At 39.5% G+C, this 19,312-nt stretch overlaps 1 protein-coding gene across 1 annotated transcript in view; it reads left to right on the forward strand.

The window, feature by feature from the left end:
- The window catches only part of ARAP2 (ArfGAP with RhoGAP domain, ankyrin repeat and PH domain 2), a 195,656-nt gene that overhangs the window by 143,619 nt on the left and 32,725 nt on the right, over positions 1-19,312 (forward strand). The window contains exons 25-27 of the mRNA XM_084625426.1: positions 8,844-8,918; positions 10,066-10,183; positions 17,178-17,306. Coding sequence (XP_084481552.1) covers positions 8,844-8,918; positions 10,066-10,183; positions 17,178-17,306 — 322 coding nt within the window. The remainder of the gene's footprint in view (positions 1-8,843; positions 8,919-10,065; positions 10,184-17,177; positions 17,307-19,312) is intronic.

Raw genomic sequence — 19,312 nt, forward strand, 5'->3', positions numbered from 1 at the left:
TGTGCACTTCAGTAGTTGCCAGGAAGAAGAGTTGTGAGAAGCCTGAATTATGTTTCTGACTATTTGTTTTCACTTTGCTTGCAACAAATTCTGCTCTATTCATAATCAGACTTCATATGTGATTGTTCCACCCACTACATTTTATAGCCCCTGGCTTGAGTTTCATCAACCTATCAATAGCTGAGTTTAAATTCTTCCAACAAAAAGCACTTTCATTTCAACCTTAACACAAACAAACAAACATATTCAATCAGAAATTTCCAGCTCGCAGCTGAAGAGTGATGATTTGTGGTGTAATGTGATATTTAGACTTTTGAAAGTAGTAGCGACAATGCTTCCATTTAATTATGTATTCAACTGTCAAACTCTCTTCCTTTTTATTTATTTTAAATAATATTTGAGTCACTATTCATATTTGCATGACATTTCATAGTTTCTATGTGTGTATGTATGTGTTGAGACTTTGGGAAATAACTTACAGTAACCTATACAAAAACTAGCTGTTTTTAAAGAAAAGCACTTCTAGAATTGTCATATTCTATTTTTAAATTCAAAGACAGTATTCATTTCCACGGTTTTATATAAAAATAAGGGAAGCTACTGCCTAGAGATTATATTTACTTTAGTCTAAGGAAAAAATGATTTTTTTATGCATTATGCGTTTAAATTAATCTGTCCAGATGTCTTTTTTAAAATATGTTTTTCCTTTAATTACTCCTTTTAATGTAAAAAAGAACTCCAAAAAAGTGTTAATGATGAGTAATAAAAACTGTCAAATCTTCATGAGGCCCCACCTAGAATAAAATGTCTGGCTGTTGATTTTTCTGTAGATATTGTCACATTGCTGTTTTATATTCAGTGTAACTGTAGATGTATCCTGTCTCTCAGGAAATGCATGTCATCTTTCTGCAGTACCATCTCAGAGAATTCCTAATGTACTGTACAGCTCCAACACATCTGTGATTTCATCTTTATTCTATCTAGCTCTGCTTTGAACTGTACTTTGTGCAGCATTCTTACTTGAATGTATTTACTTATCCCAAAGAGAAACTGTTGTGGAATGTAGACTTTGTTCTCAGTTCTAAGTAAAAAAAAATAAAAATCTGCTTTTCAGGAAGTAGTTATTTCAGTTTCCCCTTCCACAAATAAATGGAGAAATGTATCAACAATATCTGTGTTTTGGCAAATCTCACTCTGGAAAGAAATAGATTTCTTTTCATGGATAAGTTCTTACAGTAAATTACTCCTCCTCCTCTTCCCTCTCTTCAGAAAGTACTTTATTATGCAAGTCTGAGCAAGTAGAATTTTGAGTCATTTTATTCACTGCTTATGGGTGAAATGGATGACCACTATAAATTGTTTTATGGCTTTATCATTTAATATAGTGTCCTCGGACTATTGTAGTTTTGAATGGCTTAATGGCATATATTGTACAAAATGCGATTCTTTTCTCAGTGATTTGCAAGCAGTACAGATGATCCTAGCTTAAAGCTGTTGTTGCTGTTTTAGTTCTTCTCTCGATTTCTAGGAAAACAAAGTGTAACATTTCATAGAACTACTTTGGCCATTTGGGGAAATAATATTTGGTATGCAGGTTTTCACTATCCAATGTAAAAAATATTAATAGAGCTGCAGTATGTAATTAAGTCACTGTCAACATTATGTACACAAAACTCTAATGTACTGAGTTTGAGTCACAAAAACAACACCATAGGTTGATTTTCTAAGTAGTAATCACTGAGTGGAAAGTCATTTCATACCAGCCAACAGACCTTAACTCAGGTAGTCATTAACAGCTTGGAAGTGCTTGCTGCAGGGATGGCTGTTTTTGTTAACTTTATAAAAATATAAAGGAAAAAATAATTACCTTTTCAACGGTTGAGAAGATAAAGTTGAACTGCATATTGCCATGGATACAGTGTTCTTTTTACTGTACCAGTCTTAGCTGGTAGAGAGGTTCTTAAACAAAGGTGGGGCTAATAGCCCTATTCTCCAGAACAGTCAAACTCATCACCATAGAAATCTCTTTCAAAAATTTCTCCAATCTCATTTATATTTTCTAAAAATAACTATTCATAGAGGAGAAACTACTTAAAATGTAATACATGGTATATTTATTGTTCATAGTTAATGGACACTGAGCTGCTACAACTTTTTTTATTTTGGTTAAAATTATCATACAAAGTAAGGCCTGATCCTACCCGTGACGGGTCTGGCACCGCAGTGCCCCTTTGTGGCAGGGGTGGATGGGGTGTCAGGGCCTCGCCACTCTTAAGTTCCCACGCCTGTCCCTTTAAGGGCGTCCCAATGTGGCCCAATGGCCGGTTTCCCCGTGCTCACCCCTTGGTTGGGGTAGCGGGCCCTAACGGTCAAAGTCCTTGTGTCGCGCCCCAAGTATCAGGGCAGTGTGGCCCAACGGCCGAAGTCCATAGCTTTCCCCCTCTCAGGCGGGGAAGCATATCCCAATGGCCGGAGTGGTAGGGGGACCCAGGCCTGCCCTCTCTGCCGGGTCCCGACCCAGGGCTCGCCTATTGGCGGGGTTCCCCCTCGCTCTTAGCTCAGTGGGGATCCACCCACAACACACCGAGCATCAGTGCAGCTTTAATGTTGCTTGTCTCTAAAGTTCCCCTGGGTCACTTCCTACCCTCAACGTCGTGTTCTCCACTCTGAGGGTGGTCCTCCGGTCCATCCCCTCCTGTTGAGACCTCCGTCTGGGATGCCGGGTGTGTCCCGGCTTGGCTGGCCCCTGGATCCTGGAGCCTTGGCTGTCCCTCCTCAGGAGCTGGCCGTGTGCCGCCTCCTCTGGTGGTCAGCCCAGACTGAGCAGCTTTGCAGGCTTTTATACTTAGTCTCCAGTTGGAGCATGCCCAGCAGGGCGTCTGGGACGGCGCTTCCTCTGCCAGGAAGGAAGGGTTAACCCCTGCGGTACCAGTGTGGGGTCACTCTGCCCTGTCACACTACCATATTTATGTGGAAGTTTAACTTCAGCAGAGAAGTACACAGTCTCTAATTTTGTTTCTCACCTGCATGAAGTTGAGCATCCCCACTTGAAAATACTCTGTCCTCTCATTCTTTGTAAAACATAGACTGCAAACACTCACTAATGGCTGATTTTACATTTTATTGCTTTATTTTGAAAGCTTGACTGTGAACATTTTTTTTTAAAGATCAGATTAAAAAGTTCTGAAAATGTGTGTGTCCCAGGAGTTAGTTTGTGTTTGAGTTTGGAGTTGTTCTGAGCAGGAAAATCTTCTAAAATAAAGTAATGTATCCCTGCCCCTTCCTCCTTTACCGGTGCTGTCCTTACGTTTGGTTTTAGTAAGGCAGGAAATAACCTGATACCATGTTAAAATGTCAGGAGTGCTCTTATCTCAGTTTCATTTGAAGTCCCTCTGATATTGTTCCCAAGACTTTGATGGCCATATGTGGCAAATGGGTTGCCAAAATTAATCCATTTTCCCTTCTGAATTAGGATTAGTCTCTGTGGCCAAGCAGCAATTGAGTCCTGTGGAACTTCTGTATGTCAGCAACTGAAAACGGTAATTTTTGCTGGATCAGATGCTTCTAATGTATTACTGTGATGTCTCAGCTTTAAAGTGAACCTTTTTGAAACATGATGTATGTATCCCATGCATATGTAAATACTCTCATGTATTGATGCACTCCTCTGAGAGCTGTTTTGTGCATGCATAGAGGACAAGGTATATAGACTTCATCCTCTCCATGGAGTGTTCTGCCTGCCTAAAGCACAGTGGCTCCAGAAACTTTCTCTAGGGTACTGTGCTTCTATCCTACCTGCTAGATATTCTAAGTGGGATTTTCAAAAGCACTCAGCACTGGCCTAACTACTTCTCACAGTCAACCTGTGGAACTCATTGCCAGAGGATGTTGTGAAAGCCAAAACTATTATAATGGGGTTCAAAAAAGAATTAGATAAATTCATGGAGGATAGGTCCTTCCATCAATGGCTATAGCCAAAACTGTCAGGGATGCAACACCATGTTCTGGGTGTCCCTAGCCTGACTGCCAGAAGCTAGGAGAGGATGACAGGGGATCACTCAATGATTGCCTGTTCTGTTCATTCCCTCTGAAGCATCTGGCATTGGCCACTGCCAGAAGACAGGATAATGGGCTAGATGGACCATTGGTCTGATCCAGTAAAGTGGTTATGTTGTATTGAAATTAGTGGGTATTACCATGGACTTCAATGTGAATGCAGTTAGGCCAATACTGAGTGCTTTTAAAAAGCCCAACCTTCCTCTTTGGTATTATGAACGTGACTTGCAGCTGGCTGCCAACTGACACACTACATAAGGGCCACGGTCGTCTAGTCCTTTGAAATTGTGGCTACATCTAAACTTTGGGCTGGGGCACGTGTGATTCTCATCTCATGTAGACACACATGCACTGGCTCTCCTAGAGCTAGCATGCTACAAATCGTAATGTAGCCACGGGAGCAGCAAACAGCAGCATGGATTAGCTGCCCTCCATACGTAACCATGGGTAGAACTCTGCTTCGATACAAAAATACGGAGCCGCATCTGATCTGCATCCACAAGAATCAACTTGTATCCGACTCACGATCTGCACTCTGTCTTTTATCTGCATCCACACCACACCTGCAGCAGCAGCATCTGTGTGCATGCGTGTGTACTGTATATAGGATCTCAAAGGCAGGGGAAGCAGCTGTCTGCAGCTCATAGCCTATGAGGCTGCTTCCCTGCCTTTGACACCCTATACACCCTCTTTCTCCCCTGAACCCTCCCCCCATACAGAGAAAGGGGAGGTGATAGATCAAGCCAGGCAGCAAAATCCCTCATGCTCCTATCACCACTGTTTAAGCAGCCAAGCAATTTAGGAAAACTCTCTCAACTTCGTTGCTGTATCAGGTCAGTTGCAGAGGGAGGCTTCTGCAAAGTGAGTCAGTAGCTTATGTTTCCACAGCTATGCTACTATTTGTAGTGCATTAGCTCTGTGAGAACTCATATGTCTATGCAAGCTGGGAATCACACTCCAAGTGTGGGTGTAGCCTGAGTGAGAATCTTATTTCAATTAAGGTCTGAGAGTCAAAACACTGCTCTCTGGAAATATAGTTGCTGTTCCATCGTAATACACATATGTAGGAGATAGAGCAGGGGGAGTAAATAATGCAGGCACTTAAAATGAAACAGAACTTCAAGGGGAGGTAAGAACTATAGAGTTTTCTCTGTGCTGCTGTCAAGGTTCCTTCCCCACTCTGGACTCTAGGGTACAGATGTGGGGACCTCCATTAAAGACCCCCCCCCAAGCTTATTCTTACCAGCTTAGGTTAGAAACTTCCCCACAATACAAACTTTGCCTTGTCCTTGAACTGTATGCTGCCACCACCAAGCGTTTTAAACAAAGAACCGGGAAAGAGACCACTTGGAGACGTCTCCCCCCAAAGTATCCCCCAAGCCCTACGCCCCCTTTCCTGGGGAAGGCTTGATAATAATCCTCACCAATTGGTACAGGTGAACACAGACCCAAACCCTTGGATCTTAAGAACAATGAAAAATCAATCAGGTTCTTAAAAGAAAATGTTAATTAAAGAAAAGGTTAAAGGATCACCTCTGTAAAATCAGGATGGTAAATACCTTACAGGATAATCAGATTCAAAACAGAGAATCCCTCTAGGCAAAACCTTAAGTTACAAAAAGACACACAAACAGGAATATACATTCCCTCCAGCACAGCTTATTTTACCAGCCATTAAACAAAAGAAAATCTAACGCATTTTCTAGCTAGATTACTTACTAACTTAACAGGAGTTGGAAGGCTTGCGTTTCTGATCTGTTCCCGGCAAAAGCATCACACAGACAGACCAACGCTTTTTTGTCTCTCTCCCTCCCTCCCCCCCTCCAGATTTGAAAATATCTTGTCCCCTCATTGGTCATTTTGGGTCAGGTGCCTGTGAGGTTACCTTAGCTTCTTAACCCTTTACAGGTGAAAGGGTTTTGCCTCTGGCCAGGAGGGATTTTATAGCACTGTATACAGAAAGGTGGTTACCCTTCCCTTTATATTTATGACAGCTGCTGATATAGAAAACAGTATGGAAAAGCTAACATGCCCAGATTTCTTTTGCAACCCAAGGAAGGTCTCATGTCTGAAATGTCACTTGTTGATGATCTTGTTTTCCATTACAGTTGGCAGTTCATTAACCACTCTTTGTGTTCTGTCTGCCAAACATTTTGCCAGCTATTTTTAATTTGCAGCACATTTCTTTTATGAACAGTTGTTTACATAAGCCCAGTAGAAATCAAATTTCAACTTCATTCTTTCTTGCAACCCTGTTTCGTAATATCTAAAAAGCAAACTTTAGCAGGAAATAAGATTTTCAGAGTCTCTGCCACTGTAATTAAGAAGCTTTCTTCAAAGTAGCTTCATAACGTTTTTGCTCACAAATACTTCCATTCGTTTTCTATTCTCAGAGGCTAAATTAACTTCAAAGTCACAATTTCTCCATTATGTCAATGTTTGTAGAAATTGAGTGATGCAATGTATTTACTTTTCAGCCTCTGTAAACTAATCAAAATATTTTTTCATAGCTTCCCTTGCTACCTCATTATTCTACTCAATATCCTATTATATACACTATGAAGCTTGAATCTGTTCGCTCTGTTCAGCCTCCTCAGGTTTTAAGCCACATATCTGCATGTAAGTGTGTGTTGTATAGCATGTTTGTGTGTCTGTGTCTCAGAATTGTGACCCCAAATTATTGTACTTACCATCACTTGGATGCTAGTCTTGATATTGGATCAAATATGAAAGGTCCAGTTTTTTTCAAATTAACTATTAACCTCCCCCTTTCCCCACACACTTTTCATTCTCTTTCATATTATATCTTCCCTGAACCCCTGCTACTGTATACACAATCACTGAATTTCATTTCTCTAGTGCAACAAATTATGCCCCTTTAAATGGGTATGTCACTATCTTCTTAAGAGCATAGGCTCTGCACATAGCCTCAGTATTTAAATCACTTGATATTTTCTCTTTGGAACAATGAAACGTGTCGTCCACTATGTAATTGGCTTTATGGTTATGAACGAACAAGCCAGATTCCAGTGGAAAATTCTCTATCTGTTCATTTAAAAAAAAAGAAGTTTGGAGTTCTTATATATTCCACTTGGTCATCATTAAATTCTGTTTTCACCTTATTTCCATAATCATCAAGTCCTTAGTAAAGGTCTGAGTTACCAAGAATGTTACAATTTGTATTTCTGGACATATGGATTAATATGTAGTCAACATAAATTCAGGTTGTTTAATCTTATAATAAAAAAAAATATCTACATATTAGCACAATATTTTCCAGACCACTGATCCATGAAACCTAGTGTCCTATTTTCAGTGTTGGCCAATATCTGATGTCTAGATGGGAGTGAAAAAAAATAGCCAACTGCCTGAAGCTGTTCATTGGGAGTGTAAATTTGGAGGGAGGGGTGGTGCGTGGAATCCTTGTTTTATTTCTGATCAAAAGCAGATGGTTTGATTACACTTAGTGTGCATAACTGCAAATGCTCTTAATGATCATAGTTGGGTTTGTTTTTTTTTAAGATCTTAATTTTATCTTAAAATTTTGAGTTTTGGAACAGTGAATTCCACAAAATGATTACACATTGCATGTAGAAATATTTCCTTTTGTTTTTCTGTACATTTACCTGCCATTATTTTCGCTGAGTGACCTTTTGTCCATTTTGTTAACATGACCACTTACTAAAGTCATCCATATTTCTAAAATATATTCCCATACAAGATAACATAAGTACCATTAAAATAGACTTTTACTTAGCACTTTACCGTTATCAGGAATTTGCAGTATTCACTAGACTTTCCATTGCAAAACAACACAAGCACTTCAGTTAATGTAACTCCTGAAGGTGATAAATATCCTATTTTTATTGGTGTCCACTGTAAATAGAAATTTTTATTATAGTATTCTTTCATGAAATAATTAACAAAGCAAAAAAGTGTGTGCGCGCAGGGCGGATTGAACTTTAAATGTTGGTTTTAAACTATTTTAGTTAGTGATCAATGATCAATTAATTTCTAATTAATTGTTGCCTTGTTTCATATTAAAGTTTGTCCCTCATTTCCCCCATCACCATCCCCAAATCCAAACAATTATCTTTCTCATATAAAGAGCTATATATTCTCCTTCATCCTGTGAGGGGAAGCAAATGAACGATGAACTAAGTTGAAAGGAAAAAAAGAATCACACAGAAGTGTTATAGCAGCATGTATGCTACGTCTTCTCCAAAGCCCATACAAGTTTTTCTTCAGCAGTAATTTGTGATGTAGACTACGATTTTAGTCATGGGTATTTTTAGTAAAAGTCACGGATAGGTCACTGGCAATAAACAAAAATTCATGGCCCGTGACCTGTCCAATATTTATACTATAAATACCCCTGACTAAATCTTGAGGGGGGATTGCTGATGGGGGAGGGGCCGGAGAGACATTGGCTGCTCTGGCTGCCCTGGGGAACACTGCCTGGGGCCGCCCAAGCAGCGGTCGTGCGGCTGACCCCGGAGCCAGCTGTGTGGACGGACCTGGGGACAGCCATGCTGACCATTGCAGAAGTCACGGAGGTCTTGGAAAGTCCATGTTTTCTGCGACCTCCATGACAGACACGGGGCCCTATCTATGATTGATCAGATGGAGCAGAATGGCTTCTCCTAGAGCCAGTGCCTGCTGCTTTCTGCAGCTTAGAAAATTGAAGGTTTGTGTATTGATAACTCTATTGCATTGTCCCAGTTATGAAAAAAGCTATATAAATTTTAATGCATTTTAATTTTTGTAAATTATGTGTTTTGTTTTAGGTTTCCCAAGCTGGAGATTTGTTAATTGAAGTTTATGTGGAAAGAAAAGAGCCAGACTGTAGTACTATAATCCGGGTTAGTATGTAAAAGTGATATAATTTGTTGATAAACTTTTTTTATTAAGTGAAACAAATTTGTTTTCTTTATATGTAGTTTTAGCATGTCTATTGTTACATTTGTGTCTTTTCCCATCTTTATTTATTTTATTTTTTTACAGTCAAGCTGTGGCTTAATTCAGATCTGTAAGTAGTATTGCTCTTGTGCTTTCCAGGAGAAGGCTATGGCATAATTTTAAAGCAGAGACCTCCACTTTCAATTTTATGGCAGGGTACAGCAGTATTGATCCTCACAACAGCACCACTGTCCTCCTGTAGGAAATGGGAACACTAACAATTGCCTAGTGATTTCTGCAGTTTATTTAGCAGCACAAGGTCATTTAGAAGGCCTTCCTCCTGATGTCTCTTTCTGCCAGAGGCTGTCTGCCTTGCTTAGGTGCTGAGAAGCCTAACCTCACCGCTCACTATAATTGAGATTTCCAGCCTGGGGTCTAATAGCACTCCTGAAAAGTACTGGCCTCTAAGCAATACTGCTCTAATGTTCAAATGTAAAAGAGAACATTAAATTTCTGCAATAATGAAGGGTGGATATGATTAGAAAAGCAATTTTAGTAAGATACCTATTAACCTTGTTAGAGTTGTCTAGTTCCATTTCATTATCATTTTATGCTGCATGGGACATATCAACCAAAAAACCCTGGATTATAATTTCTTTTTTTTTTTTAAAGACCAAAAAATTCTGTATCATTGACTCGGATGGGAGACAGGTGGGGAGGGAGAACTGTACCAAAAAAAAATAGTGTTTCTATAGTAATTGTTACATTTCAGATCACAGCATGCTCATCCTTTCTGTTTCACATGGAACTGAGCTGTAGTGCTTTAATTTTGGGGGAGGAAGGGGTGAAGCTAACAGGAAAGGTTTGACGTTCCAGTTTTTAACTGGATAACTTCCAATCTGATGCAACAAAGTTGATGAAAATGTACTGGCCAGCAATTTGAGAAATAATTGTTGGATTCACAAACTTGGAATTTCTGTGATTGTGCTTAAGAAGAAAAAGTTGAACTGTTTTTCCATCACAAAAGTATAAACTGTCTGCACAAGTCAGAAGCCTTTAGTACTTCCGAAACTATTTATTAAATTCTAAAGAGCACAATCTGTATCACAGGTATCGCCTTTGACAGAGGCAGAAGAATTAACTAATGATGTATTAGGAATAAAAAACATCGCTCCCAACAAGGATGAGATCTGGGCTGCTTTTGAAGTGATTGAAAATGGAGAGCTAGGTTTGTGACTTTTTTTCAAAAATATTTGTGTTTTCTCTTACCACATTACTGGTTTCTTTTGGAAAGTTAACCAAATCAAAACTCCATAGCTTTCCTTCGAGTGATGGTCCCTGCATGTATTCCATACATGGGTGCGCATGTGCTCCAGGCACCTCAGTCTGAAAGTTTTCCTTAGCAGTGTCCCCTTGTCCTCAGAGATGAGGGTATAATACTTCAGGAATGTCAATGCCTCTCCAGTTCCATGTTACTGCCGTATGGCCTTAGTCAGAACCACTGTTCCTTCACGCTCTTAGCTTTTGCTATGACAGTGACTTCTGTCCATTTGTTTATAGTTATAGATGTAGATAGTAGTTCCTTTTACACATCGCTGAAACTATTTGTAAACATGGCCAAGCCCTCTGCTCCCAATGAATCTCCAAATAGGTCTCCAGGTGCATCTGCAAATGCTACACACAATCCAATGTGGCACCACCTGATGGAGTCACAGTGCACTCTATAAGAGCACAAGCAGCCACATCAGCCTGCCTCGCAGATGTTCCATGTCAAGACATCTGTTGTGCAGCCTGGTGCTCTGTCTCCACATTCACATCGACCAAACTATTGCTGCCGATTCCGCTGTAGGACACGCCATACTGGAGATTGCACTTCCTTTCACATCCCCACACCCACCTCCTTGCTGATCACTACTCACTGGTCACCCACATATGGAATACATATAGGGACCATCACTCGAAGAAGAAGAAGAAGAGGAGGAGGAGGTTTACTTAGCTGTAACTGGAGGTTCTATGAGATGTATGGTCCCTATTTGTAGTCCAATACCCACCCTTCATCCCCTCTGCTGTGGACTGGACTACTCAGTGGTAAGAAGGACACTGGAGAGGCGTTGACCTGTATGACCTAGTTTTTGCACTCGGCTGTGAGCACAAGAGGAAGCACGATGCACGTGTGGGTCAATGGACACTGCTAAGGAAAACTTCTGGAATCAGGAGCATGGCACAAATATGCATCCATGTGTGGAATACAAATAAGGACCACACATCTCAAAGAACCTCCAGTTCCAGGTAAGTAAACCTCCTCTTCTAATAGAAACCTAAAACAAAAAGTCAAAAGAAAAAGCCTATAAATATAATAAGGCCCATTCTTTGGGCATGAGAATTTCAAAATGTTCCTTTCTTCCAGTTTGCTTCATTAAAAGCTGATTTAATAAGTTGGCTTGAATGCTCATAAATATGTGGTTGAAAAATGTTGTTGGTTCTTGGTAAACTTATGGCCCATAGTTCCAGAAAAAAATAACAATAGACTCCTATAATAATGTTTCAAACACAAAATGTACTCGGAATGGAAGATCAGCATTTGGTTCATAAGTAATACTGACTTTTTGGAGAAGATGCTCGAAGAAAGTGTGCAGTTCTTTAGAGAGAATGCACTCTTATTAATTTATTTCAGTCAATTTACTTTTAAAAAGCTAGAAAAAAACACAAGCAAAGGTGGTATCATTTTACATTTATCACACTGAGCTGTAAGATACATAATGAGGTCTTGGAACACTGCTGTAAACATCACTGTAAAGCTGACAACACCAAAGACCAAAAGGTCACGATATAGTTCATAAGTTATAAGGAGAAATAAAAAAAGTGCTGTAAGTACTGAATCTTTTCTACTAATCCAACACTTGGAGTGCAGTTTTAATGCTGGAATTCATGGTTAAAGAGACAGAGGTTATTAAAATGAAGGTACATTCTGTTATAAATTTAAACATAGTAAGAGAAGGACGGCAGCTATGCCATCACTGACATAATATTGCTAATATTTTGTATCTTGTCACCCACTAATTAACCACAGGGGCCATTTTGAAAGATATACATAGTTTTAGGGAAAAAGCATGTATAGTGTGTATATAGTAAGGTTTATTGAGATTTCACATTACATTTGCCTTTGTGTGGTATAGAATAATGTGGTACATATATAGTCGGGTATTCTTCCTTGCACAGCGTGAAGTAATTTGTTTCTATAACATGGGTCATTCTTTATTAAATTTAAAAACAATAAATTAAATCAGAGGAAAGTTGTGAAAACCGGGCCTGTCAAATTCCCTGGATTGCCATGGATAATCCCAAAATGCCTGATCTGGAACATAATTTTGAAAATCCCTTAACCAGTGGTTCTCAGTGGTTCTCAATCAGGGGTCCGAGGCCCCCTGGGGGGCCGCGATCAGGTTTCAGGGGGGCCAGCATTAGACTCATTGGGACTCAGGACAGGAAGCTCTGCCACATGGGGTTGAAACCCAGGCCCTGAGCCCCGCCACCTGAGACTGAAGCCGAAGCCTGAGCAATGTAGCTTTGCTGGGGCTCCTGTGGCATGAGGCCTTGCTTGCTCCCCCCTAATGCCAGCCCTGGCTTTTATATGCAGAAAACCCGTTATTGTGACACAGGTGGGCCGTGAGTTTTTATAGCATGCGACGGGGCTCGGAAAGAAAAAGGTTGAGAACTCCTGCCTTAAAGAATTACCAGTCTTGCTGCCATACTTAGTGCTGGCCTAGCAGTATCAGCAGACAGGATAGGACTGAATCACCACTTTTAGTGTCCAAACTCTCCTGAACATCTTAGAAGGCATGAGCATTGGTTGGCTCCAAAGTGGTTGTGATGGCATCAAAGACTCTTACCTGTAATGCAGCCAGAGGGATCACAAAACTTGGGGCATTTTATTGACTTACCTATTTTGACGGACTGTAATGACGAATACAAACAGATTATTTATTATTTAGATAGTACCTGAAATGTACTCATTTGCCGAAGTACTGAAATGAAGTGCTTTGGCAAATGAGGATTTAAGGGGATATGAAAGAAGTGGGTGGGGTAGTTGAAAGAGATAAAAGCAAAGACGCGGGTAAGCTAGGTTGTAAAGTATTTTGGATGCAATGAGAAGAATAGCGTTGGCCTGAAAGGTTGACTGAACTAGTGACATTGGAGGAGGTGTAAAACCAAGTTTAGGGGGAGACCCTACAAGCCCTGTGTATGATAGGGGTCTGATGGAAGCCAATAAAAGCCAGATATTCAGAAAGTTCAGGGAGCTAACAATAAATAGGGGGCAAAATAACTAAACACAGAAGACCTGCTTCAGTGTCTCGGTGCAATCAGCAGAAGCCTGTATGTTTCTATTATTTGAAAGTCTGCCTGAGGGACCTACTGGTACAAGCAGCCTGTAATCCCTACTCCTCAGAATTGAGGGGGGACCTGCGCAACACAGGAAGTGGGTAAATTGTTGGAGGTGGGGAATGAGATTAGTAAACCCAGGAGAGGCACTTGCTCAGCGGAGATTCTGTGTAGTCCTGGCTAAATTTAAAAGCAGCTCTTCCCAAGGTTGAAACTAAAAACAAAGACGAATGGAGAAAAGTTATCATGTAAGAAATACTGCCCCTTGTATAGTAAATACAAACATTGTTTTTTTAAAGATGAGCAAAGAGAGAAGGAAAGGGAAAGGAGATCAGAAGGGAAGTGTCACATTTCTTTTGGCTTTAATATAATTTCAGATTAAAGAAAATTAAGGTGCCCAGAAAATTAATATGAGACTTTTCCATTGAGACTTGAAAACAAGGGCAACTTTATATTCATTTATGTGCTACAGAGTACTGCAGTCTTCAGAAGAGGCAAATTTGATATATTGACCATGCAAACTAACATAAAATTGTATGGCATGTGCCAGGAGATACCAGAGAAGTAATGCCAAAATACCTTGATTCTAGATAGATGCAGACATAAACATCCAATCCAAACTAAACATAAGAACATGTACTGAAAAAATAACAATGGGTGTAGAGGGGTGCTTCAGATCAAGGTTGGATGCCTTTCTCACAGATATACTTTAGCTAAACACAGGTCATTTGGCTGAATACAGTGGTAACTGGGTGAAATGTAAAAGCCTATGAGACACAGGAGGTCATATCTAATTATTGCTTCTGGCCTTAAACTCATGAAAGCTAGTCTGCCACAAATTTAACTATGGCCTACTCCTGATATAGGAGTAGGTGGGTATTCAGTGCCTCTCAGGATCAATCCTTGTTTTAGGGAGTTCACAACACAGCTCCAGATAAGGCCTGACCCAACTTCCATTAAAATTAATGGAAAGATTCCCATTGACTCCCATAATGACCTCAAAGGCTCAGATCTCATGGTCTTTACTTCTCTAATTCTTTGCCTGAAATATATATAAAAATTAATTGGGCTAATATATATAATACTATAGCTAAGACACGCTTTACTCCTGGATCCAAACTGGGGAGATAAAAGCCACCAAATATATTTTGTCTCCTTCAAGTTGCCATTGTTCATGTTATTATTTAATAAATTTGCCTGACATGCTGTGGACTATGCAGTCCCTGTCCCAATGAGCTTCGTCTAAAAGACACAAATAAGAGAAGAGACTGGAGATAAGATTTGTTTGTTTTGCTTCAAATCATGCTGATGACCACACTGATCTCAGACACATCAGTACAGAAGATAAACTGTTTTTAACATGTATCATTGTACTTGTCTATTGGCACCTGTCCAGGACATTGGGAGATTCAGTTCATTACAGTCTACTCTGCAGTCTCTGGGGAGCTGCACTTTTTTGTGTATTGTCACACAATTTCTTGGGCACCATGCTGGAAATGAACCCTCACAAGCCAAGAAAATTAACATCTTGTATTATCTGAAATGTAATTTCCTTCTCATAATTGCTATTTCAGACTAAAATAACTTGTTCTGGATGTTTACCAGCAAATGCATAATGACCTTAGTAACAGGGTAATTGAAGTATATGTTGATCATTTGATGTTAGAAATACTGAAATTACAATATTAAAAACCAACTAAATTATTTATTTACAGATAGAACAGTTGAAATAATTGGTAAAATTATCTGGCCCTTTGCAGAGAACTCGTAGTACCATATGCTATTATCAAATAGGATCTATGTTATTTTTTAGTAATATTTGTGAGATGGGTAGCTTGTAAAGGAGGTATGTTGTCAACAAAATAGCTAATGCATTTTAGCATGATGATTTATGTACCATATAATACATTATGTCAGAAGGTCTCAAATGTAGCTATAAATAAAAGAGTAGGTGTTTACTTTAGGAGCATTTATATTCTAGGAAAATGTGGTGATGTGCCAGGTTCATCCTGCCTTTTTGTTTTTGTTTTTATTTTTTAAGTTTTGCTTTAGGGTGGATTTTAACTCTTCTACAAATGCAATTAGTTGGTTTAATGTTATTACATTTAAAGCACCACCCCACTTTTAAATCTCTTCCTTTTTAGCGAGGAAAGTGGAGTTACTTCAATAAAAATTCCTGTACAGGCACAGTTTTAAAGGGGCTATTGAATTACTGACCATAGAAGACTATTGCTCATCGCCCTATAATCATCGTTTCTGAACAATTACAAAAAATATTAATAACTGGGTTAATATGCCTGTAAGTAAGTCCTTTCTTATGCAGAGCTAAGTTATGCTTCCCACGGCACTGTGCTAGTGAATAAAGGAGATGCCATCATACCTCTCTCCCAGGGCACCATTGTGCAAGAAAAAAGGTTCTACTAGTGCAGTTTGCAGTCCTGACCAACCCCAAGGGGGTTACTGCAATGATGTGTCCATATGCATGTCTGGCTGCCTGTGCTTGCATAGAACACTACTGTTCTTTTTTTCAAAGGAGTAGCAAGACCTTCTAGGTGCCATGCTTCTCGCCTCTGCCTCCTAGACGGCGAGGCTTTTGGAGATACAGGGCTGGACTTTCTGGCCCCAATTGTGCGTGCTGCTGAGCACCTGAGTTTCAAAAGAGTTCAGTGCCCAATGTGCGCCCAACCAATTCTTCTGAAAATCTGACCGCTTTTTTTGGTGCCTTAATGGGAGCTGAGCACTTTTTTGAAAATCTGGTTTCAGTTGTGGGCACTGAGCTCTTCAAAATTCTGGCCTTAATGACTCCTGAACAGGTTGTTTAAAGGGTGCCATGTTGTTCTATCCCAGCACAGCTCAGCCTACTTGAGCCTACATTCCACTGAGTCACATTATATTTATTTGTTTAAACTGTCGTGACCATGCAAATGGAAAGCTTGCTGTAATTAGTTTATATAAAGTAGGGTAACATTATACGTTCAGATTAATATTACATTTAAGATGTGTTACTGGGGGAAATGAACAAATGTTTATGATCAAACATTTCTCAGTGCTTCTCAGTGTAAAAATATTTTCCAAAAGATTCCTAAGTCTTCTAGGCATTTTATTAAAAAATTACCTAGATTGTTTAGACACCCATGATCATGTAAACCTATCCATGCTATGGGCTGGATTTCCTGGTTTGATAAACCAGCACTGCATAACTGTTCTGCAAATAAAACAGAGTGGGGCCAAGAATTTGGCACAAAAACTGTTTGTGTCCTTTTTAATGGGTAATTTAATTTATGACAATAAATTACTGCAGATTGTGATGATGGGAAAGGGGGAATTATTTGCCATAACTGAAATTTTATATTTATGGTTTAGATTGCAAACTTTTGGGGGCAGGGAATATCACTTTCTACAGTGCCTCGCACAATGGGGCCCAACTTGGCTAGCATCGTAGGTGCTGCCATAATATAAATGTTAAATTATGTTTAAATCTAACTTTTGCATAAGATAGTATGTAGTACAGTCACGTATTTTATGTCCTTCCAGAAGCGACCATTAAGAGTTAAATATAATGAGTTCTTTTAAACACTTTGCTGATGTTCAACTAGGTAGGTAGGCATTGCTTGAAATTCAAATTTATTTGGAACATAGCAGCAAAAGTGTTGGGGTAGAGGATCAACAGTTAAATGCTTAATTGTAGCATTCACTTGAATAACAGAAGAGGTAAGGTTCCATGTTTTAAAGAGATCCACATTAATACCTAGACTTATATAACCTACTAGGATCTGTGGTTTTGTTTTTGTTGTTCCTTGTCTGTTATGTTTTCTTTTTTATACACTTTTGACATTTTTCAGAGCGCCCTCTACACTACACAGAGAACGTGTTGGAACAAGTTCTTCATTGGAGTTCATTACCTGAGCCTGGCTCTGCGTATCTTGTAATAAAGAAGTTTCTAACAACAGATACAGTAAAACTCTACAACGGTACGTACAATTATCTTTTGAAAAATTTGAAGTTTTGTGTTAAAGTACTACCGTGGCGTAAACTTGCTAACTGTTTCAGTGATCGTTCTGTGTGTGCAAAGTACCATTGAAATATCTGAGAGTCTCAGGTACTACACAATATAAAAATGAGAACTCTACCAACAGTTCCACTGAATTTCTCTAAACAAGTGGGTTTATGTGTGTTCTTGTTTTCCCCAAGTTATAAAATCCACTGTTCGAGTATATGAAAACATCCAAGGAAAACTCTGTGGCAGCAGTTCAGAAACTGTGGTCTGTATACCACTGTTGGCTCACAGAGCTCTGCTAGTTAGTTCATGTGTTGCTTGCTGATAATTGTAGTGCAGTTAAGGTCTATCCAGATTTTTCACAGCCTAGTCAAGGTCTAACTAGATTTTTCTACTGGTATTTTTGACCAATAAAAACAACATAGCGCCCCTCTACCTTGGGTAGTGTACTTTTGGTGTAAAATCATTGACTATGTATCCTGATTACACCAAAATGGAGCAAACATAGGACAACAGAACCAAACTGCAAAAGGGAGTCACAGGTAGCAAGAGAAAATCAGGTGTGACATCCAGGGAGTAAACATAGACCAGATGTAAAATGAGGAGATGTGATCTAGCATTTGCAGCCACAACCATCTCATGTGTCAAGTTATGTTTTTACTATAGTTGTTTCAGGGAAAATGGGGGATTGGAAGGTGGATTCATGAGAGGAGTCTCTATGTTGCATGTTTTACAGTTAAAAAAAAGATTGAAAACCAGTACGTTATCGATTCAAGTTGTATGAGAGTAGTGTTTGTGGCAATCAAACCGAGTGCGGATTTTTTTCTGATAGACTTGATGAAATATTAAAACTACCTATGAACATATCCATGTAAATATTCTTTTTTTTCCTGTCACTTCCAGTTACACAAATATGTTAATCTTTCATCTGTCTGTCTCAATGGTGGAGATTCCTTCCAAAAAGAATCAAGGATGACAAGAAAAGGTCATATGCATATTGTCCTGAAGGTGGCAAACTTTTCTTGTCCTCCTTGGTTCCTCTTTGGAAGGAGGCTCCACCACTAAGAACACATTGTCCACTACTTTAGCTAGTTTTATTCTTCAGTTCCACCATCCATGAGAGTAGTAATTTATATAGGAGCGGTGAATGGAGAAGTAGTAGTTAGCTGGGCCTAGCCTGTTGAGAGTTTAGAATATCAAGACAAAGACCTTTATCCCCAGTTGGTGTTTCACTGGTGTAGCCAGTGAAGTGAATGAAGCATGAGGAGAAGGTGCTTTCATCTGCCTTTGTTGGTCATCAGGTGAACCACTGTGTTCTTTATCAAATGGAGTTTCTTCAGTGTCTGAGGGTTCATTTCCAAATATAGGTCATTGCAATATTTTAACCTGGAGGTCTGCAATTTGCACTTACTTCAGAAGAACTATCCTTACTTTTTATTTATTTTGACACCTTTTTTTGTGTATTACTGTAACACCAACAAACCCTAGTCGTCGGTGGGCAGGATCGAACCTGGGACTTCTGGAGCTAAATGCATGAGCCTTTACTGCATAAGCAAAAAGCCCTGTGGTTGTTAGCTAAGGCTGTAGCAGACTCATTAATCTCTAACTGGTCTCGGTGCCACTACATGGGACAGAGCACTGCACCCAGGAGGTGTGTGGGTTACGTGACTCCTCTTTGCTCGTCTCTGTATACTCAATTGGAATGGATCTCCATTATCTGATAGGGTAGTTTGCCTCAGAGCTATGCATTTTGACTTGGGCCAGATACATTGGTTTTGTGGCTACAATGCTCATTGGTTCAGGTCTTCATTTCATTTTAATGCTGCATATTGATTTAATGTTTAGATGCTTACAGGCAAGCACCTTATAAATTAATTGGGGCTATCCAAAGTAGTTTAGATGTAAAAGTAATAGAAGTGTATTTAAGAAACAGATTTGGTAAATGCTTTTGCTTGAGTTGGATTCAGAATATTTCTGACA

The sequence above is a fragment of the Lepidochelys olivacea genome (assembly GCF_965140295.1).
Source record: "Lepidochelys olivacea isolate rLepOli2 genome assembly, chromosome: 4".
In the NCBI taxonomy this organism is placed as follows: domain Eukaryota; kingdom Metazoa; phylum Chordata; order Testudines; family Cheloniidae; genus Lepidochelys; species Lepidochelys olivacea.